The 13,460-nt window shown below is 58.1% G+C and overlaps 3 protein-coding genes across 4 annotated transcripts; 2 read left to right on the top strand and 1 right to left on the bottom strand.

Moving 5' to 3' along the window:
* The first annotated feature begins 417 nt into the window (after positions 1 to 417).
* On the top strand, positions 418 to 6,261 carry JDV02_003612 (uncharacterized protein). The gene is made up of 3 exons (XM_047984760.1): positions 418 to 2,459; positions 2,514 to 4,014; positions 4,076 to 6,261. Exons 1-3 carry the CDS (start codon positions 1,513 to 1,515, stop codon positions 5,792 to 5,794), a joined length of 4,167 nt encoding a protein of 1,388 aa, XP_047840735.1. The 5' UTR covers positions 418 to 1,512; the 3' UTR covers positions 5,795 to 6,261.
* A 139-nt stretch (positions 6,262 to 6,400) lies between these two features.
* Positions 6,401 to 9,234, top strand: THI20 (trifunctional hydroxymethylpyrimidine kinase/phosphomethylpyrimidine kinase/thiaminase). Of its 2 annotated transcripts, XM_047984758.1 has the most exons (11): positions 6,401 to 6,561; positions 6,771 to 6,952; positions 7,026 to 7,108; positions 7,173 to 7,596; positions 7,666 to 7,825; positions 7,905 to 8,055; positions 8,118 to 8,183; positions 8,288 to 8,396; positions 8,504 to 8,719; positions 8,840 to 8,919; positions 8,981 to 9,234. In XM_047984758.1, exons 1-11 carry the CDS (start codon positions 6,509 to 6,511, stop codon positions 9,017 to 9,019), a joined length of 1,563 nt encoding a protein of 520 aa, XP_047840733.1. In that variant the 5' UTR covers positions 6,401 to 6,508; the 3' UTR covers positions 9,020 to 9,234. The 2 variants fall into 2 exon arrangements, with proteins under 2 accessions (XP_047840733.1, XP_047840734.1); XM_047984759.1 differs by having other exon boundaries at positions 6,401 to 6,952.
* On the bottom strand, positions 9,107 to 13,261 carry JDV02_003610 (uncharacterized protein). Its single transcript, XM_047984757.1, has 4 exons — positions 10,650 to 13,261; positions 10,426 to 10,573; positions 10,165 to 10,254; positions 9,107 to 10,114 (listed from the first exon to the last, which is right to left on the bottom strand). Exons 1-4 carry the CDS (start codon positions 11,169 to 11,171, stop codon positions 9,285 to 9,287), a joined length of 1,590 nt encoding a protein of 529 aa, XP_047840732.1. The 5' UTR covers positions 11,172 to 13,261; the 3' UTR covers positions 9,107 to 9,284.
* Between the last annotated feature and the right edge of the window lie 199 nt (positions 13,262 to 13,460).

The following is a 13,460-nucleotide window of genomic DNA, read 5'->3' as shown; positions in this document are numbered from 1 at the left end:
CATCCAGCCTCTTCCCCCTCTCCTCTGTAGCTTTGGAGCTCTGACAGTCATCACACATACATACGAAGTATACTGTTCATGCCCGCCACTGCGACCTGGGTGAGGCCAGCCAGCCATGACAGATCTCGAGGCATGAGTCCCTCCCGTCACGTGGTAACACCTGACAACATGTACAATATCTGCCCGGTACTTGAAGGGCTTGCCCTGATAATGTAGAGTTGCATCGCACTAGAAAGGGCCGGGCTAGCCCACCCAGCGGATCTACATACCATCTCCGTTCACTCGGGACCAAGACTGGCTGCCATCACTTGGCATTGATCGCCTAGGAAGAGGGCCCAAGATAAGGCGCTTGAGACTTGATAAAGCATTGCCGCCCGACACCAGGCGTCCCTATAAGTTAGTGAGCAGCCGTTCGTTGTTCGCGGTCGGTCGAGACCCGTAGTAGAAGCTGACACCTGACCGCACGATACGAGGAGGCTCCTGCTTCCCGCCACTGGGTGGTGGTTGGACAAAAGTCATCTTGCTTCCCACGCAGGCTTCATGTAGGTTGGCCCAACGGCCACCGGAGAGGCCCCTCGCTCACCACCATGTCACTCACCATTGTCGCTGTGCTTCCATTCCAAGCTTATCTCGCCGCTTCGCCGCGATGGGCCAGGGCTTGATGCGGCTCGTCCAGGCGGGGGCCACATCACCACCAGCCATTGAGCCAGGCCCCTCCCCAGGGAGCGGCCCCACCCGTGTGTCTGCCCTGAGCTTCCACCATGGGTGCCGGACTCTGACACCTGTCTGGCACCTATAAGGTAAGGTTGGTTAGTGCTAACCTGGAAGGCACTGCACTCCATTCAGGTGGGCTCCCCTGCCGTGCCATGGACGGGCAGGTCGCGCCAGGCAGCCTGGGGCACTTGCAACTGCCTGGAGGTCGAGGTCCCGTCCACCTCATCTAGTGAAGTCTCCACTCCACCTCAGTACCGCACCAAAGGCACCACCCACCAGCGAGCGCCAGCAGCGCGCGGGCCATGCGAATAGCCCGCCATCCGCAAGCACCATCCCATGGAAGGAAGACGGACATGGATGATTGTTGGAGGCCAACGTCAGTCCATCCACAACACCAACGCTCGTACACGTCTCCCATCGCAACCGCCCAATCGGGCCACCATGGGTCTTTCTTCTCGCTTCAGCCGCTACCGCGTTGCCTGACTGACTGCTGCGCACACCTGTGCACCACCGATCCTCGCTCGTGACGTGACGTCCATTCCTCCACCATCGATCCCCTCCCTCCAGAGCGGCGTCAGCTCCGACCGCCACGACCATCTAACGACTCGACGAGACCCGCGCAAACTCCTCGCCGACGGATGGAATCCATAACACACCGAACGTTCCGATAAGAAGCATCTAGAGAGCCGCTCGACGAATGCTACAAGTCCGACCGGGGGCACAGTCCCAGCCGGCGGGCACATTTCCTCTTGCTCGCGGGCTGCTACCTCGCTGGCCGCAGGCCAGACGAGCATCGCCATGCCGCCTCAACCTTCCCGGGAGGCGCCGCATCAGCATCATGGCCCTTCTACACAGCCTGGACGGCCGAGCCTGGACCGCGACGGCTCTGGCTTGCAGCTCCCCAACGGCGGCCCCGCGCGCAACTTCTCCGCTTCCTCAGTGTCCTTTGCGCCGCGTGGCAGCAGCCTGAACCCCAACGCCGGCCCTGGTAGCTTCAGCTCCGAGCTGCGGAGTCAGATGATGTCCACGCGCGCGGGCAGTCGCGTCGATGTCGCCGGCTCCGTGTACCCAGGCAGCGTCATGGACAAGGTTGACGAGGACGCGGCCATCTCGGCCGCCGAGCAGGCTCTGGCATCCCTCAAAGATCGCTTGAATCGCGAGATGAAGATCAAGGAGGGGAGCGAAAACATGCTCGAGGCGCTCAACATTAAGAAAGCGAAGCAGACCAAGGAGCAGCGCCAGAGAGTCGAGGCCGAGTTGAGTGCGAGCAACCTGCGCATCAAGGAGCTACGACAAAAGATATCCGACGCGCAGCGCACGAAGGCTCTGCCCCCGATGCCCACCACGCCGACCAGAAACCGTACACAGGAGAGCGCATCTCATCCCACTGCCGCGCTGCGGTCACCGCCGAGTATCTCGAGGTCAGCTGCCGGCTCCGATGTAGACGAGCTGCTCGAGAGTCCAAGCTTCCTCTTAGCCGAGCTTCTTCAAGCACTCGAGGTGGAGGGCATGACACCCGAATACTACGTGAGCCGTGCGAACCAGCTCGCGGATCTCTTCAGGAGACATCCAACTATCAAGTACGACCTTGTCTGGTCCATTTTTGGCCTGCGCATGCAGATGATGCTCCTGAGCGAGAGTCGGGAGGTCGTCGCAGCAGGCTACCGAGCCACGAGATACGCCATATCAGACATAGCCTCACTCAAGAAAATCCGCAGCCTCAATACTGATTTCCTGGTCATACGGTAAGCGCCCCCTCCAAACGAGCCCCATTCTGAATTCGTTGCTGAGCCGTCCAGGTCGTTGAACAATTATCGCAAAGCCGACGTTGAACGAGAGCAGGCTCTCAAGTTCGTGCGAACCTTCCTCGACGTTAAGAACGGTGTCAAGGAGATCTCACGGGCTGTTGTTCGGACAATCGTGGCCGTTGCCGAGCAAGGTGAGGAGCGTCGCCCTGGAATCCAGCCCGCAGATCAGAATATCGATAGGCTGCGGCCCATCTGCATCGAGACTCTTGCCGAGATCATGGTCCGGGACCCGCGTCTTCTAGTAGCATCTGGCGGCCTCGGGCCGCTCTCTGAGGCGCTGGCTGAGGGGACATACAAGGCGCCCGAAAGCCTCATGTCCGCGTTTCTGTTCCTGCTCGACACTCCTCAGCGACGCAAGTACATCCTGCCGGGCTACGGTCTGGATGTCGTTTTCACTGCATTCACGGACCAGCTGGCAGGTGCCGAGAGTATATTGAAACAGAGCTCGAGGGCTATATCTGTCGCGATGAGGTCATGGTCTGGTCTAATGGCCCTGTCAATGTACGACTTTCGACCGATTCGCTCGCTCATTGCCAGCATCTTGTTCCCCAATGCGGCCATTCGAGAGACGGTACTGGACTTGCTCTTCTCGCTGCTACGGATCAAGCCGCCTGCTTGGGCGACATCGTTCTTGGCCGGACGCAGGCTCACGACTTACGGCCGAGTCGCCAACATGAAGTCATCGAACGCGAGGGACAGGAGCGCCACATTGTATCTTGAGGAGGACAACAGCGAACAGAATTTCGTGGACCATTACACCGCCCTTCTACTCGCCATCTTCATCAAAGTAGGGCTCTTGCAGAGCCTGTTGCATATTGCCCAGTCTGAGGAGGACCCCATGCTGAAGCGCAAGACAACCTTACTGATAGGGGAGGTGCTGAAGCTGGCCAGCAGGCTGCTTCCTCCCTCATGGAGCTCTGAGCTTCAGCTCCTTCCGGAGCTCTTCTCTGCAGCGACCCAGTTCACAAACGAGGACCACTTCATAGCCTCAGGTATTGTCTACCAAATTAGCAGCGTGAGCCGGACGCTGTACAGGAGCGCGCCGTCCGAAACCATGGCAGGCGCCCTCCCTTCCAGTGACAGCATGCAGAGTATGGGACTGGTTGATGAGCACCCCAAGACCAACACGTCCATTGTATTCGACGATGCTACATTTCGACAGCTACTCATCGACACAGGGGTTCTGAACAGCTCAAACTACATGAAATGGAACTGGGAGGTCATCATGAAGGTGATCGATGGGCCCCTGCAGGTGGGGAAACGGCTGGAGGAGGCCATCAAGGCGTCAAAATTCATGAAGCGCATCATGAGCTTCTACCGGCCGTTCAAGTACAAATTCGCCGAAATAAAGAACACCAGAAACACGCAGAAGTACGTCAAGGCGGGTTGCGCGCTCATGCATTCGCTGCTGCAGTCACCAGAAGGCATCAAGTTCCTCGCGGACAGCAAATTGTTGAGGCAAGTTGCTGAGTGCCTAGCACAATGCGATCCAGTAAGTCGATGACGCTACCGCGAATCAGTCCATCAATAACACCCACTGACTTGGCTTCCAGACGAGCGGGTTGACGGCACAGTTTCCAATGTTCGCCAAAGACCGACTTACAGACACTCTCTGCTGTGGCTACTTCCCCATGCTAGGCGTACTGAGCACTGACCCGAAAGGGCTACTTCTGCTAGAACGGTGGCGAATGTTCAACATGATGTACCACATTGTGGATCTGAAGCAGCGTCCGGATCTGATAAAGCTGCTTTTGACCAATTTCGATTACAGCCTTCAGGGCCACCCGCGCGTACTGCTATCCAAGGCCCTGACAGGCGGCACCAAGGACATCCGGATTCATGCCACCAATACGCTCCGCAAATGCACCATGAGGCCGACGCCTTCTCTGAAAAATCAGGACAGTGCAAGCGACTCCAAGTGGGCAATCCAGCTTCTCGTTACGCAGCTATATGATCCCGAGATCGAAGTTTGCTCAACCGCAATCAAGATACTCGAGAACGCGTGTAACAGGAAGACCTTCTTGGAGTACATCGTCGAGTGTCGGCCCGCGCTCGACCATCTAGGGGAGATCGGTGCGCCGTTGCTCCTGCGCTTCCTATCCACGTCGATTGGATATCATTACCTGGATGGATTAGACTACATCAGCAACGAGATGGACGACTGGTTTCTCGGCCGCAACGACTCGTACGTTGGCGTCATCGAGGCGAGCTTGGCGCGGGCGTTCTTGTCTGATCCGGACGATAACACGCACCGCATGAGCCTCTTCGACGAAACAGTGGCGGAGACCGAATTTCACGACACGCACGTGCCGCCACACTTTTATAGGGAGCTTACCCGTACGCGAGAGGGCTGCAAGTTGCTCAGCGACAAGGGCCACTTCGAAGACTTTGTCGCGACGATTCGGGACCACGGCATGCAGACGGTGGAGGGTGAGCTGCTCACAAAGGTGAAGGGTTGCTTGTGGGCAGTGGGCAATGTTGGCTCCATGGAACTGGGTGCGCCGTTCCTAGAAGCAAGTGACGTCGTGGAACGCATCATAGAGATCGCGGTATCGCACGGGGTAATGAGCATGCGAGGTACAGCCTTCTTCGTGCTCGGACTCATCTCACGATCCACGCATGGTCTTGAGATCCTGTCGGAGCACGGATGGGACGCCAACACGACGTCAATGGGTGCCTCTCTTGGCCTTTGCATCCCGAACGACCTCTCAAAGCTGTTCACCCTGACGCCGTGGCAGCACGTCAATATGGCATCAATGAAGCTTCTCGACTCGCAACGCACGATCCAGGAGCAGCCCCCGGCGCGCCAGGCGCTGCCACCCTTGGAGGCGTCGGAGATGCCACCACTGCTCAGCGACGCAGATGTCAACGAGCGTATCATGGGCCTCATTGTTGATTTGGGCAACATGGTACTCTACAAAAAGGCACTTACAGAACTGCAAAAGCTGAAACAGAGGAAGCCCAACGCATTTCGAAGCACCGACTTCTTCAAGAAGGTGATGGGTCTGATGGAATGGAACCATTACCGATTAGGGGTGCGGCGACTGGTGATTGACTTGTTCGAGAAGAACGTCATGAGACAGATTGTGTTTGGCGAAGAAGAGAGCGACAGCGGAGGCGAGGCAGAGCCAACGGGGGATGATGGCGCCGAGGCAAGCTCGGGAGACGATCGCACTGAGAGACAGAGGAGCGTGAGTGAGCCGGCGGAGTTGCCGTCGGATCTCATGCCCGCGCCACTCCATGTGCGACACGAGCACACTCGATGGGGATGACTGTTGACCGCACGGCGTACCGGTAAAGGCTCCGAGGGAAAGCATGGTTGACTACTTGAGGCGCGGGGTTCCTATGAGCGATGTACACGCAACGATGACAGCAAGGAGGCATCAAATGGCGATCTTGACCCGGTCTGGAGGGGGGGCGTTTAAGCGCGGGGATTATGTGACTTTTATCTGCTGCCTTTTCGGCATTTGTGTATGGCTCTGCGTTGGCCTGCTATTTGTTCTGCGCAGGATACTTGGTTGCCGCCTTGAGGTTCGGGCTGGAATGGAAGCTGGAGCAGCGGACGGGTGCTATTCCTATACCATTTACGAGGTAGTGAAAGTGTAAGACAAGATGTAACCATGTAGAATTCTCCTTGTGGCGTATTTCACGCGAGCGAGCGGAACTGGACAAGAAAGGGCATTGCTTGAGGCTGCTATTTGTTCCGGGTTGGTGATTGTCTTGGTTCGAAAGGCTGGATGGAGTTGGTGGTCTTGGGCTGGTAAATGTGGTCGACCACGACTTCCAGTTCCCATAACTAAGTTAGTAGGCAGGCAGCCCCACCATCTGCAAGGGCATTTGACATCATGATGGATGAGTGGGAGTCACGCCAGCGACGACACGTTCAATCCTCCGTCACCTGAAGCGCAACACTGCCACGGGCCCTCTTCAGCAGGCAACGCGAAAATCTCAAGCCCTCCATTTTTCACAAAGCAGCAACAGCGGCCATGGCACCTGCCAGGGTGCTGCTGATCGCCGGCTCCGACAGCTCCGGCGGCGCGTAAGTCGTTCTTTCCTAGACCTTCGTTCACTTATCAGCGCACGCTCCCCAAAAAAAACACACAAGACTCGCATCCCGTCCGTCCGTCCCACGCTGTTCTTGCATCTTCCGCCCGGAATATTCGGGCGGGCAGGCAGACCCATGATCAAGGAGACATTTTTAAGAAATCGCTGACATGCTGGGCCCCCGCGCCGCCGCCACCGGCAAAGTGGCCTTGAGGCGGGTCAAAAGGTGCTCGCCGCGCACGGCTGCTATGCCATGACGGCGACGACGGCTCTGACGGTGCAGAACACGACGGGCGTCAAGGGTATCCACGTCGTGCCCGCCGACTTTGTGGAGCGTCAGATCGAGGCGTGCCTCGAGGACGTGGGCGTCGATGTCATCACAACAGGTGAGAGCCGAAACGCCCTTGTCAATTTTCCTGCTCTTGGACCCATGGCTGAGCGGAGAACACATCATGGCAGGCATGCTCGCAGCCGCAGAGACCATCGAGGCTGTCGCGCGACAGGTGCGCAAGCACAGGGCTCGCGCTCTCGTCGTCGACCCGGTAAGGGAACCTCTTCTCCTTTCTGGCCAGCAGCAACAGAGGTCGCTAACGCCCCTTCGCCCAGGTCATGGTCTCGACGTCGGGCGCTCAACTGCTTCCCCATGAGGCCATTCGTAATCTCTCACAGCATCTCTTACCGCTTACCACGGTGCTCACGCCCAACATTCCCGAAGCGAAGCTCATCCTTTCTGAGAACGGTCCCGGGGACAAAGGCGTGGTCTCCGAGCATAGCGGCAAGGGAGAGGACATTCGCTCCGTCGCCGACATCGAGGCCGTGGGCCGTCGCATACAGTCCCTTGGCCCGGAGTGGGTGCTCGTCAAGGGCGGTCACCTGCCCTTCGCCGCCGCCGACATGACCATCGCCGACGCCGGGACGCCGCACAAGGTTGTTGTGGACACGCTCGTCGGGCCCGACGGCTTCGTGATGCGCGTCGAGAGCCCCTGGCAGGAGACCACGAGCACCCACGGCACCGGCTGCTCGCTCGCAGGTGGGTGCCCCTTCAGTCTTGTATCTCTCTGTACATTCCATCTCATCCCCTTGTACTGACAAAAGAAAGCCGCCATCTCGTCTGGCCTCGCTGTGGGCAAGGACGTCCCCGCCGCCGTCCGGGCCGCGTGCCGATACGTCGAGGCTGGTATCCGAGAAGCGCCGCAGCTTGGCAGCGGCCACGGGCCCTTGGACCACTTTCACTCGACCTTTAACCTGCCGTTCTCCCCGTATGTCTTCCTACCTTCCCTCTATGCGCCCAGTCAACGGTCGAGGTGGCGTAAAATCTAACACGGTGCGGCGAAATAGGGGTTACTTCATCGAGTACCTCCTCGATCGACCCGACGTCAGAGACGTGTGGAAAAACTTCGTCTACCATCCATTCGTCATGGCCCTTGGAGATGGCACGCTACCCCTTGAGTCCTTCAAAGGCTACATCATCCAGGACTATCTTTACCTTGTAAGATGTGTCGAGATGCCAAAGCGGGAAACGCACTGACCCTTGCCGTCACCTCATGGCAGATTCACTTTGCCCGCGCCAATGCTCTTGCGGCGTACAAGACGACCGACATCACCGACATTACGAGGGTACGTTGTTCCCTGCCGCCCCTGAATACTCGCCTCACTGGCCGTATGCGTCCGTACATGGTATCGGCGCCAGCTAACACCAGCTGCCTCCTCCGCCGCCACAGTCAAGCGGGTCCGTCGGGCACATCATGCACGAGCTGAAACTACACATAAGCTACTGCGAGTCTTTCGGCATATCTGTCGCCGAGATGCGTTCCACGGAAGAGAAGCAAGGTAACATCCGTCTTCCCAGCTGTTCCCTCTTCTCCCTCTTCTCATGTGTTGTCTCGGTTGCACACGCGTTGGAGACTGACCCGCGGGAATCGATCGCGTCCAAACAGCTTGCACCGCATATACGCGCTATGTCCTCGACATCGGCCAAAGTGAGGACTGGCTCGCCCTGCAGATGGCCATCGCACCGTGTCTCCTTGGCTACGGCGCAGTCGCCAAGATGCTCCACGCCCACCCGAGCACCCGGCGCGATGGCAACACTTTTTGGCCCTGGATAGAGAACTACATTGCCGACGACTACACCGCCGCCGTGAAGCTCGGTTCAGGTGCGTCCGCTTGTCCTCCCCACAAACTCCTTCCTCCCCCACTCTGTCGTTGCACCCTTTTGTGGTTCAGGCAGATGACAAGACGCTGAAACGCCTCCGTGTTTCCCCCCCTTCGGGCAGACCTGATAGAAGACAACATGAGACGACAGTCGCCTTCTCGCGTGGAGGAGCTCGTCAAGATATTCATCCATGCTCTCAAGGTGAGAATGGCGGTGGCCCCGACAACATTCACTAGTTTCTAATCTTGAAACTCGTCTACAGATGGAGATTGGTTTTTGGGAAATGTTTCCTCATAAATAAGAGGTTGACATTACGAGGCGGCGAGGTCTCCTTTCTGTACATGCAGGCCCGGGGCTGGAGCCAAATCAACCGCGCTCACCCCCGCTTCGAGGATAGACCAGATTGGCTGCCCGCGCGCGGCGTAATACAATACTTCGTACACTACACCATTACGGAGTATACTAGTATCTAGACCTTTTTTATTCTTATTACAGGCACATGTGCTACCATTGGACGTTGATCCCTTAAGCGTACGGCCGCGACGTAGATTGTACTGTTCCAGGCGCTACGGTTCGCTCGCATCTTCACGTCCGTCGCGTTGCGATGCTTCCATTTGCGCCCTTCGTGGTTCTTCGCCGTCTGGCATCATGAGCTTGAAGTCTTGCTCGGGAGGCATGTTCGGCACCGGGGGCGCATCGCTGGCCGCAACTTCGCGCTGCTTGGCGCGCTTCACTCGTCCCGTCTGCTGCCTCACCCACGAGTTGATGCTGCGGAATCGCGGCACTGGGTCCTCGGATGCCTCCGTGTACGTGGTTTCGCGCCGTTGCGACATCTCGCTGACGCTGGAGCGCGTCGCCGCGGGTGGCGGCACGGGGAGGCGTGCCGCCGTGACGGTCGTCTTGCTGTTGGGCGGCGGCATGATGATATCTCCATCACCGAAACCGGACGAGAGCGACGAGATCTCGCTCATCCGGCCATTGGCGACTTGGTAGTTTGAGCGGAGCGTGTTGTTGAACTGCGGCTGAGTTGACGACATGGACTGGCTCGGACCGTGACGGGAGAGACCAGCAGCCCCTGGGTTGTCGTCAACCACGCTCTCCCTGACGATTGCAGTATGCACGGTGATGCCCCCGGGATTCCCGGTCGTGGCCCCTGAGTAAGGCAGTTGCTTTTCCCAGTAAGCTTCGTCATACGGTTTCTCCAGGTTGGACCAGGTCCGCTTCGCCACCTTGTCCTTCAGGACGGGAACTCGAGAAGCCAGGTTGACAGCAATCTGTTTGGATCTCTCGAGCGAGAAGGTTGCCGGCAGCCAATTATCAGAATGCTTTTTGCCCCGTCGCATTTTGAAACACTTCCAGCTAACCCAAACAACAAAGAAGACGATGATTGTAGCGCCTGTGGCAGCCATCAGCTCTGCACTCACGGACAAGACTAGATCAGCTTACCGATGGAGCCCACGGCAATGAGAGCCTTCTCTGTGCTGGCATGGAGGTTGTCATGAGCATGAGAGGGATGGTCTTCTATCTTGTCTGGCTCTGCAGTCTCGTATGAGTATAAGGAGCTACTTGTCGCCGTTGAGAGAACTGCCGTCGGCAAAGATGCGGCCGGCGCCTGGGTCACTGGGCTTTGCACGCCCTTCCTTACTTCCGAGGACAGGAGCGGAAATTGTCGCGTGGCTGTCGGGGTAAGTGAAATGAAGGACATACTCGTGGTAATCGGTGCCGCGCTGGAGGTACTGATACTCGTGACGCTCTCAAGCATAGACGTGGCGGACGGACTGTAGTACGACTGGGTAGCTGCCATCGACGTCACATATTGCGACGATTTATCATCTGCGTTGTTGACGGGCAGGGCCTGTGTTATATTACATCAGTATAATGCACGGTCACGGCACTCTTGTTACCATGCTACGGCACCGGGAGCAACTCACATTGCTTGGACGCGCCGACTCCTTGGTACGGTATGAGGTGCTCGTCACTTGCGGAGTAAAGAACTTGGATTGAGGACGGTTTGAGGGCGAGGGAAGGCTAGTCGGCGGAGGGGGTAGCGAAGGCGGCGGATTGGCAGTAGGAGCCGAGCTGGCTGTTGGTGTCGGCGGCTCACTTTCTGGACTGCTTTTGTCGTGGTCGCTGGACTCGGGTTCCGATTTATCGCCACCCAATTTGCTCACTATTGGCTCGACAACGTTTCTCAGTAGACCTCTTTTAGACGATGAGCGCCGGTGTGGAGAGCCAAGTCGTAAGGCGCTGTCGGCCGCACTGGGCGGTAACGAGCTTCTTCGCTCTATTGCACGACGTTTTCCTTTCTTATGTCTCGCTTGGGGGCCCTCGGCTCCAGCCTCATCCTCGCTCTCGTCCCCGAGCGTCCACGCAGGGAATCCAGTGAACTTGGGTGTTGTAAGACCCTCGTCACGGGCCAGATGGCCAGCGACTTGATCCATCAGCGGAACCATTCTCTTGGTGGGCACGGCCAAGGGTGAGATCTTTGTGACGACTGGCGGTGGTGAAAGTGGCTGTAAGCACGGGCGCTTCAACACATGGCAGTAACCAGTCTACTTCGCGCGTCCCGGTTTAGATTGGCGATGCCTTGGGGGTCAAACGAGAGCAGTAAGCCAGGCTGGTTGATTCACCATGAGTATGAGCCTCCCGAGCAATCATGAAAGAAGGGGCCGGCCCTTCGCAAGACGGACAAGAGCGAGGCGAAAGTAAAAACAAGGAGCACGTGGTATAGGCCGCGAAGAAGTATTTGCAGGAAAAACAAAGGTCAGAGGGTTGGAAGACACGAGCAAGTAAGGGTCCCCGAGGCTGGGAGGATGTCCTCGGACAGGGGAGGCAGCCAGCAAACGGATGTCATGACAGCCGCTAGGGGCCTTTGGCACACGACAGGCAGGACTGGTGGCGAGAGAGGGAACTCAACCGAGGGCGGTGAGGGCAATAGTCCATGGTTCCTCAGGGGCTTGAGCGTGTCAAACATGAACCTTCTGGAGAAGACCGGGCGAAGAGTAAGAAGCGGTCGTGGCGGGAGTCTGGCCGTAGGGCCGAACGTTTGCCGCCATATCTTGGCATTCAAAACAACGGATCGCCTGAAGGGTCAAGAAAGCCCGTCTCGCGCGAGGCCCGTGTGAGCGTGCAGCATGGAACACCGGTGCGTGCCTCACCACCAGGTTGTGACGCGGCACCCCTTGCTCCGTTGGAGACGGATTGGGCACGGGTTGGACACGGGAGGCCACGGCAGCGCCCCGCGTCCGGTGTAGAATTATGATGCCTGTGGCTGGAGAAACGACCTGGTCGAGTGGCGAGATCGACCAAAGTGCGACAATGGAGCCGCAGCGGAGGGGGGCTTTAGTGTCGCAGCGCTGGTTTCAGGGCCTACCGGGCTTCGCGAGGCGACCGGGGGGGTCCCAGGATCGAGGGTTGGCGGGGAGCGAGGCCGACAGAGAGGGTCGGGTGCCATCATGGGCTGCAATCTGCTGACAAGCGGCTAAAGCTTCAGTTAGTGGACCAGACAGCGGGGGACGCGTGAGTCTTGGGTTCCTTTGGATATGTGTGAATGCGTATACTAGACGGAGGTGGAGATGGGGGCCGGAGTGGTGATTGGTGTTGAGGTCGACTGTCGAGGTCGACCACCTTGTGCGGCAGGAGCAGCCGAGACGCCACTGCCGTGCCGGACGGGGTGACGCACGGGCTTGCTGTCTCCTTCTCCTTGCGCGGGTTTTCAATCGACATTGACGAAGACTGAGCCGAGTATGCATCGCGTTGCCTATCTGGTCCTTGCCAAATAAAAATGCCCTGTCTCTCAAGACACTCCACGACCTCAAAGTGTAAATTTGTCGAGGTTCGTCCACATGATGCCGCAGATGCCCATGCACGCACAGCTCACAGGTACAGGCGAGTCGACGCTTGCCCGTGCTAGCGGGAAGAGACTGAGGGTGATGAGAGGGGAGGCAGCGAGATCCAACCTTTACCCAGACGTCTCACGCCGCGTTCTGTGCCGCGACGACTGAGTCACGCCCCAGCCAGCTCGGAAACAGACGGCCCCTTTCGTCACGAGCGTCCGCAAGAGCTTGGAAACCAAGTACAGTAGTATAAATGGGCATATGGACCCTCTCGGTCGCGCGGACAAGGCCCATTTGAGCAATGCCCACGGTACTGGGCGCCGGGCTCTTACCCACCTTGCGGTATAAAAGAGCCTTCTGTGTCCGGAGGGATGGGCGCAACACCAAAAGGGAAGCGCAATCAGCTTCCAGGTTGTCAAGGTCGGTCATCGAGCGCACGAGGGCCCGCAGTCGCTGTTCTCCCATGTGAAGGCGGCCATCTCCGCGCGCCAATGGAAGGCAGCCAAGCCAATCCGGCATCGATTCGCACGTGGGCGAGGAAGATGCCGCCGGGTTCTGCCTCGATGCAGCCGGCCTGGCTCCCACCAGTACAGCCCCGGGGCGATGGCTGGCAGGTTGGCCGCCCGATAGAACCTCGGTTCGCAGTCGGGACTGCATCAAACATGGGCGCGTGCAGTCCACTACGTAGTGTTCATCCCAAATGACCAATTTACATGTTGAGTCGAGCAAAACGAGGTGAACATGCAAGGTAGCGTTGCACTTTCTCTGTGCCTTGACCACCAACGATCTACGGGAGCACCCGAGTTCCCGGAACCCGTGCCCCAGGGCGACCGGCAGATATCGGAGGGTCAAGAGTCACGTAGAAGCAGTACTGTAGGCCACGAAAATGCATCGCGTCATGTTATT

This window comes from Purpureocillium takamizusanense, chromosome 3 (assembly GCF_022605165.1).
Source record: "Purpureocillium takamizusanense chromosome 3, complete sequence".
NCBI lineage: Eukaryota > Fungi > Ascomycota > Sordariomycetes > Hypocreales > Ophiocordycipitaceae > Purpureocillium > Purpureocillium takamizusanense.
This window is presented reverse-complemented; position numbering and strand designations above follow the sequence as displayed.